Here is a 15,830-nt window from a genome sequence, read left to right as displayed (position 1 = left end):
CTATAGCTACTAGAGATGGGTCATTGATCCAGGGAGTTATTCTGATTGCATGATTGGAGTCGGGAAGGAATTTTTCCCCCTAAAGTGGGGAAAATTGGCTTCCACCTCATGGCTCAGTTTTTATTTTTTTTGCCTTCCTCTGGATCAACCTGGAGGATAACAGGCTGAACTGGATGGACAGATGTCTTTTTTCAGCCTTATAAACTATGACTAATCATCAGGATAGGTCATCAATATCAGATGGGCAGGGGTCCGACACCCGGCACCCCTGTTGATCAGCTGGTTGAATTGAAGCGAAGGCTGCACTTGTGTGAGCGCTGCCTTCCCTTCATTGTTTATTGTGTAATTACAAGAAGAATTACACTTCAATAGGACGGCTCCATTCTATACACTTGTATAGGAACGAGAAGTTGCATAGAAGTGAATGGGACTGCTTCTTGTAATTACACCTGCTCAGCGCTGCGATGTCGATGGCAAGCAGGTAAACAATGAAGGGTAGCCTGCGCTGACTCAGCAGCTGATCAGTGGGGGTGCTGGGTCTCAGACCACCGCAATCTGATATCGATGACCTATCCTGAGAATAGGTCTTCAGTATTAAAATCCCCCAAAACTCCTTTAAGGCCTCTTTTTCCGTTTACGTTCTGTTTTTTGCGTTCGTATACGGAACCATTCATTTCAGTGGATCCACAAAAAAAAAATGGAAGGTACTCCGTATGTCTTCCGTTTCCGTATTTCCGTTCCATTCAAAGATAGAACATGTCCTATTATTGTCCGCATAATGGACAAGGATAGTACTGTTCTATCAGGGGCCAGCAGTTCCGTTCCGCAAAAAACAGAATGCACACGGACGTCATCAGTATTTTTTGCGGATCCGTTTTTTGCGGACGGCAAAATACTGAAAAAGCCATACGGTCATGTGCAAGAGGCCTAAAGAAAATGTATTATCAGAAAATTACTTATTGTTTATACAGTATATTAATATTCCATGTTGCTTCCGGTTCCGGCGCTCGCATGTGAGGCAGCAGGAGAAGAGAGCTCCGTGCCAGTGAACCGATCACAAGACCACAAGCTCTTGCAAAGGGGTGTAATCCCCGCTCACCTGCCGTGTATCTCCTCCGGAGTGGATGGAGAAGTATCTGACCAGGAGTGGCACAAGTGTGGGAAGCCCGGCACTTCGCAGACACGCAAAGACTGCAGCTGAGGAAGACAAGATGGCGGGCGCCGCAGATCGCCTCATGCGCTCACCCAGATCCTCATCCCAACCCCCTCCCGCCACCCTGAAGGTCATCGAACCGGTAACCGATCTGGAAATGCTCAACCAGGAGCCTGAGGTACTACAAGGGTTAGGGGTTGGATGTAAAGCCCTGGCAGTGGAAGTCGCCAAACTTTTGGCCCCAGATATTAAAGCCGCGCTTGAGGCCGCGGTTGAGTCCACGCTAGCACAGCTACAGGCTGATGTTTCTAAACACTCGTCCCAGATTTCTGAATTGGAAGACAAAATCAGCTCACTAGAAAGTGACCTAGGCCAGTCTCAGATGCAACTACAGGCAGTACTGAGATCTACTGCAGGTATCCGGGACAAACTAGAAGACCTGGAAAATCGATCCCGGCGCAGTAATGTAAGGATTATAGGACTACCAGAGTCGGTACCTGCTAGCCAGCTGGCTTCGATTTGCTCGGTGGACATACCTAAAGCCCTAGGGATCCGCAGCCCCTGTGTTGTGGAGCGGGCACATCGGGTAGGCCCAGTGAGGCCGGATCAAAATGGCGAACGCAATAATGATCAACTTGTAAGGCCCCGTCCCACCATTGTCAAATACCTGAATTACGCAGAAAAAGCAGATATCTTGGGACACTTCAAGAAAAGAGGAAAGCCAATTGATTTCAGAGGCTATAAAGTTCTGCTGTTTGGGGACTATAGCGCTGAAGTCTCGAGAAGGAGAAGGGCTTTCTCAATGATATGCTCAAACTTTGTGAAAAAAAAACAAAAGTTTGCCCTAATATATCCGGCGTTATTGAAAGTATTTAAGGATGATGGCTCATCGGAGACTTTTGAGACACCAGAGGAGGCCGAGAAGAATATAAATATGTTAACCTTAGAAGGTACAGCAGAACGGTCCCCTGAACGGATTACATCATCAGGAAGAACTCCATCGTCACAGAGAGACAGGCCAGCCTCACAAAGGCCGCGATCACCACGCCGGCGAGGGGATGGGAACCGAAATTATGAGGACCGACGTTCCAGAAGGGACTAAAATGATAAATACCGGTTCTGAGGAACTTTTTGATCCTACATGATGTGGTAGATATGTTAAAAAGTTATAACGTATGATGCAACTGGTCTATCTGATGTTTAACTAATTGACTATGTTATAATGAACTTCCATGACTCTCATGGGTGCAAACTAGTAAGCTATACAGCTGAATCGCCTTAAATGATTGACTTGGAACTACAAACAGAATGTCTGCCTAGGTTCTAAGTGGAGGACTTCTTTATGTTTACTAAGCAAAGGTTCTACAGGTTAACGGATTGAGTTAATATATAATCTGTTGAATTGGAATACAGGAGGTGGAGAGATAGCGAAATCTCTAAATAGGCGAGAAAAAAGTGAAGTCAGGAATTCATAAGTTCGCAATCACCTTTGGTGATAAAGAGGTTATTTTGTTTTTTCAGTTGGGAAGGGAGGGAGTTGGGTTATTATAGCACTGCAGACAATCTACCCACACCTTGTAAGAGGAACTAGTGAGGTATCAGTATGGTCAATATAGTTACCTGGAATATCAAAGGTCTACGCTCTCCACATAAGAGAATGATGGTTCTACGTCATTTGAAAAAACTACACGCGGATATTGCCCTATTGCAAGAAACGCATCTAGAGGCAGCAGATTTTAAGAGAATGCAGAAACTATGGGTGGGAGAAGTGATAGGATCCCCATCTGATGGGAAGAAGGCAGGAGTACTTATACTGCTGCATAAAAAACTACATTATAAAATACTGACAACGGAGGCAGATGACAGTTGGAGACTGGCCACCTTAACCGTTGAAACCCCTGCAGGGACATTATCAATTTATAATGTCTATGCCCCTAATGCGCAAGCAGGTCCTTTTATTGGGAATTTAGAAAGGAGGATCCTACAAGACACCAACAGCTTGGTACTAATAGGAGGGGATCTTAACATGGTACATTCGATCCTGGAAGATAGGAAGCGAACAAAGATTGGCAAAAAAGATAAACAGAGCATACTTTCCATACTTCCAAATATGATGGAAGTCACTAAATTAACGGATATCTGGCGGCACTGTAACCCCATGGAACGGGAATATACTCACTTCTCTCACTCTCATTGTGCTTGGTCCCGGATAGATTACTTCTTAGGATCCAGTTTATTGACCACCAAAGTGTGTGAGGTGAAGATAGAGGAGATGGTGATTTCTGACCATTCACCAGTATCATTGAGACTGAGAGAAGTCATTGCAAAAGGTCAGGATATTTTATGGAGGTTATCGGGTTACTTAGCCATGGATGAAACTTTCAAGTCCAAACTATTAGGGTGGTGGTGGGAGTATAAAGATACGAATGGGCAACACCAGGATAATCCCCCCCTTTTTTGGGACACGGCTAAGGCTGTATTAAGAGGAAAGATAATTTCTTACACTATAGCCCAAAAGAGGGATATACGCTCCAAATTATTAGAGGCCACAAATAATTTAAGAACTCTCTACACAGAGTTTCAACAAAACCCCACAGAAGCCAACAAAACTAAATGGGTTACGGCTAAACATAATTATGATCATTACGCAGAAAAAGTAGAAAGGGTCCATGCTGATCACTCTTCGGCTTATTTTTTTAAGTTTGGTAACAAGTCAGGTAGATTACTGGCCAGGCTTGCACAAGGGAGAAGAACACAGATGCCACCTCCCAAACTTCAAACAGAGAAGGGGGATCTATCTAGTGACCCAAAAGTCACCCTGGAGATTTTTAAAGGCTATTATGAGCAGTTATACGCCCAAGATCCATGCAATATTACGGAAGGTCGTGCCTTCCTAGACTCTGTCTCTTTGCCGTCTGTTGAGGAGCCGGATTTGTTAATGTTGAATGGTCCCATCACGGAGCAAGAAATCAGCTTGGTGATAAAATCCCTACATAACGGGAAGGCCCCGGGACCCGATGGTTTCCCAGCGGAATTTTATAAATCCATGGGCCCAGAAATAGTTCCTAGCCTGCTAAGATTATTTGAGTCTATTATTCAAACTCACACGGTGATGCCTTCAGGAAACTTGGCACATATTAAATTGATACCCAAACAAGATAAAGATCCCACTCTTCCGGGGTCCTATAGACCCATCTCCTTGATAAATCAGGATTTGAAGATCCTAGCAAAGATAATGGCTAACAGACTAGCTAACATTATGCCCAAGCTCATTGGTTCACACCAAGTCGGATTTGTAAAAGGCCGGTCAGCCACAATTAACATACGAACTGTTTTGGCAGTGCAGGACTGGCTCCTCAGGAGGCGGCAGACAGATGAGATGGGAAGAGAGGCTCTTTTGGCTTTAGATGCCGAAAAAGCCTTCGACAATGTAAATTGGCAGTGGTTAGATCTAGTTTTAGATAAAATAGGAATTCAGGGCCCTTTCCGGGCGTTTGTCCATGCAATTTATACCGCACCGCAGGCAAGGATTTGTCTTCCTGGTTGGTTGTCTGATCAGTTCCATCTCCGGAAAGGAACGAGACAGGGATGCCCACTTTCCCCACTTTTGTTCAACATTGCTCTTGAACCACTTGCTAGATACTTGCTGAGTTCGGGGGTTTATGAAGGAATAAAGGTGGGGAATAGAGAGATTAAACTGACATGCTTCGCGGATGATATGCTATTATTTTTGCATGATCCCACTAAAGATCTGCCAAAAGTCCTAGAGGCCCTAAATAAAGTGCGAACTTTTATGGGATATAAGATCAATGTGGCTAAGTATCAGCTGTTACATATAGGGAAAGGAATAGGAGTGAGGTATGATGATGGTCTGATTACTGTAGCGCGAGACCATATAAAATATCTGGGTATTAAAATAGGCAAGTCCCCAACTAATATGTACAAATTAAATTATGACCCCTTGATAGCTAAAATTATTCGAGAGCTACAGAAATGGCAGGAACTCCCACTGACATTATTAGGGAGAGCGAGCCTCATTAAAATGACAAGTTTCGCCAGGCTCTTATATCCGTTGCAAACGATACCGCTTTTATTGAAACACACAGATGTTAATAAACTACAATCCGCGTTTATAGCTTTCCTATGGAAGGGAAAAAGACCCAGTATTGCATACAAGAAACTTTGCCTTCTAAAATGGGAGGGGGGTTTGCAATTACCTGATATCTGGGGCTATAACTTGGCAGCACTATGGCGGTATATACGAGATTGGGTGGGAGGAACCACACATTACGCCGATAGGGCTTTAGAACAGGAACTTGTAACGCCACATGAACTGCATGCTCTGTTGCACACAAAAATTCCACTACTTCCAGAGGGAGCCAAACAGGCTCTGATACTTAGGGATACAATAGCGGCGTGGAAGCATATCAGAAAATTATATAGACTACCAATTTATATCTCATCTTACATGCTGTTATGGTCCCTTCCAGCATTTCCGCAGGGTGGTTCCAACAGATTGTTCCAGGAGTGGCGTAGGAAAAATGTGAGGAACCTAGGAGATCTTTTGACGGTAAATGGACTAAAGATGCTGTCTTGGGAGGAAGTGCAATCCAAACACTCTATACTCCCAAATCAGTACTTACAGTATTTGCAGATAAAGACATTCTGCGCAGCCCAATCGAAAACATTGGGTACTGAGACAACCATTATTAGGTTTGTCAGTTTGATGAACCAAGGGAGCAATGTGGATTCTATTTCCATAATATATAAGAAACTGATGAATATCAAACTCGAAGGGGTTGCGCAGACGGTTTTCAAGGAATGGGAGAAACAGGTAGCTGATGACAAACTTACCTTTAAGATACGAGAGGGGATGGATAAAATAAGATGTGCTATCAGTAGTGAACACTGGAGAGAAACTCAATTCAGGATAATCCACAGGGCAACATATGCCTATAACTTATTTTACGATAATGCACAAGCGCATTACTTGAGACACTGCCCCAAATGTGATTTGTATAAAGCTGACCTTCTACATGGGATTTGGGGATGTAGTACACTTAGACCGTATTGGGAGCAAATTTGCGGTTATGTTAATGACACCTGGAAGGTTGAAGTCAAAGATGTACCCCAACAATGTGTATTTCAATTTATTCCCAGGGACCAGGAAGACGCTGATTCACCCATAGTGGGCACCAGGGGACCTCATGTACTACTACTTGCGGCAAAAAAATGTATATTGAGGAGTGGCTTCAACCCCAGCTGCCCACTTTGGATGAAGTCATCGGCACGGTTGAAGGTGCTCATGTATATGGATAGATTAGATGCGGAGCGCAACAAGGAATTATCCATACAATCTTTTATTCATAAATGGAGACCGTTCATTGAAAATTCGCTTACAGTGTATGAAAAAAAAGAAGTTATTAAACCATTTGTTGATACTACATGGTACATGAAAGCGAAACTGGCAGGTAGTTTGGGAGACCTATTGATATAGTTCAGGATGCCTTAGATTGTCTGTGGTGCTATTCTACACTCTTGATGATTGTTTGAGAGAAGGGAATAAGGATGTAGAGACCATTAAACCTAAATTCACTTCTAGTTATAACTGAAACATGTCAGAATGTTTTTTAATGGAAATCCAATATCAACATAACACTTCGGGTCTTGACTGACTTTTTCTGTGGGGGAGGGGAGGGAGGGTTGGGAGGTTTAAAAAATAAAAAAGAGATCTAGGCCGACCTTTCTTTGGTATGCTATGATTACTGTTAAACCTACATCTTGTGGCATGTAATTGTCATATTTCTTTGTATGGAATGCACCATTGAATGTATTGTAATACTTTTTGTACAATTTTGCCAAGTGCCTGATTGGAATAAAAATTTTATTACAAAAAAAAATAAAAAAAAATATTCCATGTTGCTATCTATAGTTAAACATTTTCGCACTAGTCACTATGTCTAATAATAGGTCATGATTTCTTGTTCTGTACAGGTACCGGTAACTTTTCAGCAGCCATTATGTTTATCACCACAGGCAGAATTACAATGACAAGTAACAGCTCTGTATACATACCACAGAATCCACCAATCACAATAGGTGATAGCTAGTGTTGAGTGAATCAAAGTGAAATGAATTGACTTTGATTCGAATTTCAGGGAAAAATTTGATTCGCAACAAAACCAAATTTCCTCGTGCTTCATGGTAACTAATAGTTTTTTTTCCCAAAATTGCGGCTACACGTGTTACAAAGTGAAAGTAAGAAGCACGGGAATGCAATATGACCCATAATCCCGTGCAGCCATTTCCTGTGATGTCACAGCCCTATAAAATCCTCATCACAAGCGTTTGTCGCCATTTCACTGTGAACTGACCATAGGGAGAGATGTGGCAAGTGCTACGGACAGTGTTTTATCAAGTTTTTAACTGGTGGATATTGGATAGGGACAATGTAGGGACAGTGTAGGGAGAGTTTTAGACACTGTAGGAAGAGCATAGGGAGACTGCAGTGACAGTGCAGGCTCAGTGTAATCACTCTGTGAATCTTGTTCATCTGCTGCGCCATTCTTACTTAATCTGTTCTGTTATACATGGACTTACTTTGCAACAGACTAGCTCTCAACAGGTTGTCTAATATATAGGCCTGTTTATCTGGCACACTTGCAGTGCCATTAATACTTAATCTATTCTGTTAGACACAATGATTAATAGATCAGCAATTCTATTAGGCCCCTATTCTCAAATCTGGGTGATACACCCGTCTCATTCTACTGTTGTGGCGTGTCCACATTGATTAACAGATAAGCAATTCTATTAGGCCCTGATTCACTAATTGGAGTGATACACCTGTCTCATTCTACAGTTTTTGGAGTGTCTAAATTGATATTTAACCTCTTCTTTAGGCCTCATGCACACGACCGTTGTGTGCATCCGTGGCCGTTGTGCCGTTTTCCGTTTTTTTTCGCGGACCCATTGACTTTCAATGGGTCCGTGGAAAAATTGAAAAATGCACCGTTTTGCAGCCGCATCCGTGATCCGTGTTTCCTGTCCGTCAAAAAAATATGACCTGTCCTATTTTTTTGACGGACAACGGTTCACGGACCCATTCAAGTCAATGGGTCCGTGAAAGAACACGGATGCACACAAGATTGGCATCCGCGTCCGTGATCCGTGGCCGTAGGTTACTTTCATACAGACGGATCTGAAGATCCGTCTGCATAAAAGCTTTTTCAGAGCTGAGTTTTCACTTCGTGAAAACTCATATCCGACAGTATATTCTAACACAGAGGCGTTTCCATAGTGATGTGGACGCTTCTAGTTAGAATATACTACGAACTGTGTACATGACTGCCCCCTGCTGCCTGGCAGCACCCGATCTCTTACAGGGGGCTGTGATCCGCACAATTAACCCCTCAGGTGCTGCACCTGAGGGGTTAATTGTGCATATCATAGCCCCCTATAAGAGATCAGGGGCTGCCAGGCAGGAGGGGGCAGACCCCCCTCCCTCCCCAGTTTTAATTTCATTGGTGGCCAGTGCGGCCCCCCTCCCGCCCTCTATTGTATTATTTTCATTGGTGGCACAGTGTGCGGCCCCCCCCGGCCCCCCTCCCTCCCTCTAGTGTATTATTTTCATTGGTGGCACAGTGTGCGGCCCCCCCTCCCTCCCTCTATTGTATTATTTTCATTGGTGGCACAGTGTGCGGCCTCCCCTCCCCCCCCCCCCCGATCATTGGTGGCAGCGAAGAGTTCTGATAGGAGTTCCAGTTTAATCGCTGGTGCTTCGATCGGTAACCATGGCAACCAGGGACGCTACTGCAGTCCTGGTTGCCATGGTTACTTAGCAATATTAGAAGCATCATACTTACCTGCTGCGCTGTCTGTGACCGGCCGGGAGCTCCTCCTGGTAAGTGACAGATCATTAAGCAATGCGCCGCACAGACCTGTCACTTACCAGTAGGAGAAGCTCCTGGCCGGGAGGGGGGCCGCACACTGTGCCACCAATTAAAATAATACAATAGAGGGAGGGAGGGGGGCCGGGGGGCCACACACTGTGCCACCAATGAAAATAATACAATCGAGGGAGGGAGGGGGGGCCGCACTGGCCACCATGAAATTAATACAATAGAGGGAGGGAGGGGGGGCTGAGGGGGGTCTTCCCCCTGCTGCCTGGCAGCCCCTGATCTCTTACAGGGGACTATGATATGCACAATTAACCCCCCCTCAGGTGCGGCACCTGAGGGGTTAATTGTGCGGATCACAACCCCCTGTAAGAGATCGGGTGCTGCCAGGCAGCAGGGGGCAGTCATGTACACAGTTCGTAGTATATTCTAACTAGAAGCGTCCCCATCACCATGGGAACGCCTCTGTGTTAGAATATACTGTCGGATCTGAGTTTCACGATCTAACTCATATCCGACAGTATATTCTAACATAGAGGCGTTCCCATGGTGATGGAGACGCTTCAAGTTAAAATATATCATCGGATTGGAGAAAACTCAGATCCGATGGTATAATAGGGACTCCTGACTTTACATTGAAAGTTAATGGGGGACGGATCCGTTTGCAATTGCACCATATTGTGTCAAAGTCAAACGGATGCGTCCCCATTGACTTGCATTGTAAGTCAGGACGGATCCGTTTGGGTCCGCACGGCCAGGCGGACACCAAAACAACTTTTTTTTCATGTCCGTGGATTCTCCAAAAATCAAGGAGACCCACGGATGAAAAAAACGGTCACGGATCACGGACCTACGACCCCGTTTTTTGCGGACCTTAAAAAAAAAAAACGGTCGTGTGCATGAGGCCTCAGCCAAACAGTTACAGTGATTCAGTGTTACAGAGCGGTCTTATTTAACACCTTGTGGGCAGCGCAACTAAATTGATTCTTCGCACAGCAGAGTTGCCCAAAAGTTGATCATTGTTTTTTGTTGGAAAAATTATTCTTTTAGCAAAAAAAATGAGTCTTGTAGCAATAAATAAATAATTTGTCTTTTAGCGAATAAATTGGTCTTTTACTCAATAAATTAGTCTGCTTCAGTATTACAATCACTGATCCCTATGTCGAATGACATTGAGCGGGTAACCCGAGCACCTGTTGGCAAAGGGTGGACATAAGGTGATCTCTTCAGAGCAGCGCATGTGCAGCCCTGGACATGTAAGGGCATCACAGAACAGTTAGTACTAAACGCCACTTGGCCCTCCAGGAAGTTGGATGCAGAACTCCTGAGGGCAAATAACTCCTTGTATTAGGGTTAAAACCAGATGGGCTGAACTTGCTGGTTGGATCAAACCTAGCAGCTGGATTATTGCCATAAGAGAAGAGTGTAATTAGTTATCGGAATGAACCACACAAATCGCTCCACCAACTCGACCCAAATTCACCGTAGCTAATATGTTCTTTTAGTCAGTGTTTGGTCAGTGTTTTGCATCAGTATTTGATCAGAAATGGTAAGCCAAAAGCAGATGACATGCAAATAATTCCATTACATTCTATCTCTGTTTTGGACACACTCCTGCTATTGGCTTACAATTACTGATCAAATACTGATGCAAAACAATGACAAAATACTGACTGCCTGAAAGAGGCTTTATGGATGCTCAAAATACAGGATTGTTTTTTTTATTGTTATGTTCTTCTGATGGATCAGAAGAAAGGAAACATAACAGTGATGTAACACAACCTTACTGCACTGCCCCCCATACCCACTCTTTCATGGACCACTTTTGTCATGGTTAAGGCACTGGTACTGCTGCCGCACTGTCCCTGCTCTGTCATGGGGCACTATTGTCACAGTTCTGCCACTGCTGCTGCTTTGCCACAATCATGGAGCCACTACTTGAATCTTGGGGCACTGCGTGGTTAAAGGGGTTGTCCCATGAAAATATCCTACAGTTTTAAACCAGCTCTTGAATCTGAATACTTTCGTAATTGCATGTAATTAAAAGTTTTGTATAGCCACTGGAATATTCAATATAATGTATGTGATAGGGAGAGCATGGACACGCCTCCTTAGCTGCAGCAGAAAGGACACTCCCTTGAGCTGCCAGCTTGATATACACTCACCTAAAGAATTATTAGGAACACCATACTAATACGGTGTTTGGACCCCCTTTTGCCTTCAGAACTGCCTTAAATTCTACGTGGCATTGATTCAACAAAATGAAATGTTGGCCCATATTGATAGGATAGCATCTTGCAGTTGATAAAGATTTGAGGGATGCACATCCAGGGCACGAAGCTCCCGTTCCCCACATCCTAAAGATGCTCTATTGGGTTGAGATCTGGTGACTGTGGGGGCAATTTTAGTACAGTGAACTCATTGTCATGTTCAAGAAACCAATTTGACAATGATTCAAGCTTTGTGACATGGTGCATTATCCTGCTGGAAGTAGCCATCAGAGGATGGATACATGTTCTCATTCTGTTACCGCCAAATTCGGACTCTACTATTTGAATGTCTCAACAGAAATCGAGACTCATCAGACCAGGCAACATTTTTCCAGTCTCTCAACAGTCCAATTTTGGTGAGCTCGTGCAAATTGTAGCCTCTTTTTCCTATTTGTAGTGGAGATGAGTGGTACCCAGTGGGGTCTTCTGCTGTTGTAGCCCATCCGCCTCAAGGTTGTGCGTCTGTGGCTTCACAAATGCTTTGCTGCATACCTCGGTTGTACGAGTGGTTATTTCAGTCAACATTGCTCTTCTATCAGCTTGAATCAGTCTGCCCATTCTCCTCTGACCTCTAGCACCCACGAGGCATTTTTGCCACAGGACTGCTGCATACTGGATGTTTTTCCCTTTTCACACTATTCTTTGTAAACCCCTAGAAATGGTTGTGCGTGAAAATCCCGGTAACTGAGCAGATTGTGAAATACTCAGACCGGCCTGTCTGGCACCAACAACCATGCCACGCTCAAAATTGGCTTAATCGCCTTTATTTCCATTCTGACATTCAGTTTGGAGTCAGGAGATTCTCTTGACCAGGACCACACCCCTAAATGCATTGAAGCAACTGCCATGTGATTGGTTGACTAGATAATTGTCATGCCCTGCTCTGACTATTGGCCAGAATAGCAGCACGTGTTTAGTTTTGTTTTGTTTTTGTTTCGTGCTGGACCCGCCTCCCATCAGGTGCACTGGGTGGGGTCATTGGTTTAAATATCACTCTAGTCCAGTGTTCTGAGCGGGTTATAGAAATCATTCTGGTCTTGGAAGCAAAGGAAGGAGGGTTGTCTGTTCCAGCTCAGAAAAGATAAGTGTGGTTTCAGTTTTTTGTTGATTGCTGTCTAGGTTGAGTTTGTGTAATCTTTCCCATCCAGGTTCTGTGCAAGCAGGCTGCTCCTTTTCCCCTTTTTCTCATCTCAGGGAATCTAGGGTGTTTTAGCCCAGGCACGAGGACACATCATTCCTACCTTCAAGGTCTGAATGTGGGCTGAGCAGTGCAGGGAAAGAGGTCAGGGTTTAGCTAGGAGGTGACCCTTCCCCTGCTTCTCGCCTAGAGCCTGGTTGTTTGGTTTATCTGTGTGTCTGAGTTCCCCGTCCGCCCGTGACAATAATTGCATTAATGAGAAATAGAACAAGTGTTCCTAATAATTCTTTAGGTGACTGTAATGTAGCCGAGCATTGAAAGGGGAGATCTCTGGATCCATGTGAGGTACAGGGCTGGTTCTAGCTTTGTTAGAAAGAGGGTGTCATGTACTATATGATGTCTGATTTAAATTTTTTACATTATTCATGGATAACCCCTTTAATCCACGACGATAAATTCGACCTGGCGCTTTTATTGACCTTAATACTGACACACAGTAATTTCACAGCTAACAGAAGGATTAGCTGTGAATCTTTGGGCCCCTGCACAGTGATGTAGACGACAAAACAAATGCTGTAATTACTGATGGAACAGTACATACAGAACAGATATTATGAATGTGGGTGCAAGAACATAAATACACACGGCAATACCCTCTCCCTGCACTGTCCCTGCAGTTTAAGTTCCAAGCCTTCACAGTGAGATTGGGCCACCAAGTGGGATGCATATGATTAGGCAGAGTGGCCTGGGTATACCGTATTTATTGTTACTCGTGACAAATTAACTCAGAACAAATCAAATTTCTTGGCAGAATCGTCTGAATCAAATTTTTTAAAACTTTGCTCGTCTCTGGTAATAGCACAGCTTATGCCTTAGCTCTGCACAAGTTACAGAGAATGCCTAGAAAACGTACTCGTAGAGTTAATGGGGTCAGCTCTTGTACATTGTGTTTATGGCCATGTAGCTGTTCTCAAAAGATAGGAAGTCAACATATTTTAGAACGAGTGACCATGTGAGCAGAGCACTGCATGATTTTAGGATTTTTCTTTAAATATAGGAACATGGAAAATATAAATAAACACCAAAAATTTTTAAAAAAATTAGTTAAACATAAAAATAGATTTCAACATTTTCTGATTACACATTCCCTTTAAAGTGAAGCAATATATTGTCTGTGGATTTTGCAAAATGCAACAGCCCGAATGTTTTGACAATAGTCAATAAAACAAAACACCTCTAAGGTCGGCCATACACATTAGAAAGCTGTCAAACTAAAAGCTGTTTCTCCTGAGTATGAAAGGTTTCTCCTAAATGGGGAGAAAGCCACTCTCAGACTCCTCTGGCAGCGGCTTACCTCCCAGAAAAAATACTCAAATCCAACTATCCCATTGTTTATTACCTCTGATATCTGCCATCGGGGAGAGTTTGGAGGCCCATATACACATTAGATGGTCAGCTGATCCTCCCAAAATATGTATGGCTTTATGACATTTATTAAGATCAAGTTAATTTAGTAATTGTGCTGTGTTTTTTCACAGACTGCTGGCTCCAGATGTTTTTACTTTAAATTTATGGTTACACCAGCTCCAGGCACTTAACAGGAGAGGTCCAATACATCTTGAATAACATTGACTAGTTATCAGCAGTCGGATTACTCCTCTGATCAATGTCAAAGCACCTGCAGTTATTGTGTTGCCAGTGAAACTCAACTAAATCTCACATGTCCATACTTCAAAGTACCTGAGAGTCCAAAGCAAATGAGCATTAAATGTGAGGTTACTAGGTTTTGGTTTCCCCTAATTCATTTTAGACTAAACTCAGTCCTCTCTAATCTAGGCACTATGCCCAATGCGGCAAGCTCCTCCTATCTACTCTTAGTCTGCAGTTATCTTCATTGTCTTGGCTTCTCCTATGGATGGCCACCACTTTCTGGATTGGTACACCACTCATGCCTGAGCAACGAGGGTTGACAATGCTGACTGGTAAGGTTATACTTTCAGATTTTTTTCTTTTCATCCACTCCTACCCAGTTTATTTTCCTAACTTTTCTTAACTTTATATTGATTTCCAATTTCCAATCTGCCTGATTTCTGCCTGTAAATGTATGTTTCCTGCCCATCTATGTCTGTTTATCCTGTGCCTCTAACTTAACAACTATTGACCCCAATCTGGTGTGTTCTGTAGTCAGGTATTACTACTAGATTTCATGTTTCAATACATTTTCTAAACCACACAATTGTTGTAGTTAGAGTCAATGGATATTGTGTTGTATGACCTTATATTTTCACTTCCCACTGCCTCTCTTTTAACAGAACACTGCTCATATTCTCACATTATCTCACTGTTGTGCAGTAGTTTGATTTTTCCTGTATAACTAATTACAAATATTTGATGATCTGCTTATAAAATTAAATAAAGTGCCTGCAGGATATGGACTACGCTGCAATGACATTAGTATAGCAGGCAGGTTTAATTGGTATAACACTGTAAATCATAGCATTTTTCCATACAAAAGAGGGCGCACTCTGATGTTAAATCATGATCATCATGTTCACTCTCACTCCAGCAATCTACAAGAAAATCAAAAGAGAAATTATGTTAACTGACAGATATATACAAGTAATTACTGCTACTGAGTAGATAGATATATAGATAGACACATACTCTTGTCCTGTACACTGAGTGTAATTCTATTTATCTGCTCTTATTCTGTATGTATGGACACTACACGTACCACTTCTCCAGTCCTGTAGACTGGGTGTATTTCTCAGTATCTGCTCTTATTTTGTATGTATGGACACTGCACAGTACCACTTCTCTTGTCTTGTATACTGGTATAATTCCTTAGTATCTGCTCTTATTCTCTTATTCTATATATAGATGCTGCACAGTACCACTTCTCTTGTCCTATATACTGGATATACAGTCAACAATCAGTTTGTTTTTTTCCTGCCCTCTGTAGTGTTTTACAGGAGAAGAAAAACCCTGTCTTGATTTATATTTTTCAGTTTCCACCATGCACATGATGCTTTGCCTTTTTTGCAATCGGGGCTTTGAGGAAGGGATCTGAATTATATGGACTGACCAGGAGTTTTTCCACAAAGTGTCTGCCAGTTTCTTTTTCTACTATGCAGCATCTTTAATTTTGGAATCTTTGTGATTCAAGGCATTATCTTGAGGGTGTGATGTGGGGGTCATGGTCTTTAAATTAGGTCAGAGTGTATGTTTGTAAAAATGTTGCGGCCATCCATGATTTTTGGTTCAGTGTCTAGATTAGAAAAATATTGAGTTTAAGTCATCCCTGGACTGGGGTTTTAAGTGATTGTACTTATTTTCGGGTCTGAGGTTTGTATTTACTCTGACACTTTGTC

General features: G+C 43.0%; 1 protein-coding gene across 1 annotated transcript in view; it reads right to left on the bottom strand.

The window, feature by feature from the left end:
* Nucleotides 1-15,830, bottom strand: part of IPCEF1 (interaction protein for cytohesin exchange factors 1) — a 382,557-nt gene that overhangs the window by 11,128 nt on the left and 355,599 nt on the right. The window contains exons 8-9 of the mRNA XM_040430126.1: nucleotides 14,970-15,029; nucleotides 14,180-14,199 (exon numbers count right to left, since the gene is read on the bottom strand). Of these exons, the coding sequence (XP_040286060.1) occupies nucleotides 14,180-14,199; nucleotides 14,970-15,029 (80 nt within the window). The remainder of the gene's footprint in view (nucleotides 1-14,179; nucleotides 14,200-14,969; nucleotides 15,030-15,830) is intronic.

This window comes from Bufo bufo, chromosome 4, assembly GCF_905171765.1.
Source record: "Bufo bufo chromosome 4, aBufBuf1.1, whole genome shotgun sequence".
NCBI classification, from domain to species: Eukaryota; Metazoa; Chordata; class Amphibia; order Anura; family Bufonidae; genus Bufo; species Bufo bufo.
Note: the sequence above shows the minus strand (reverse complement) of the source record. Positions and strands in the feature narration are given on the sequence as shown.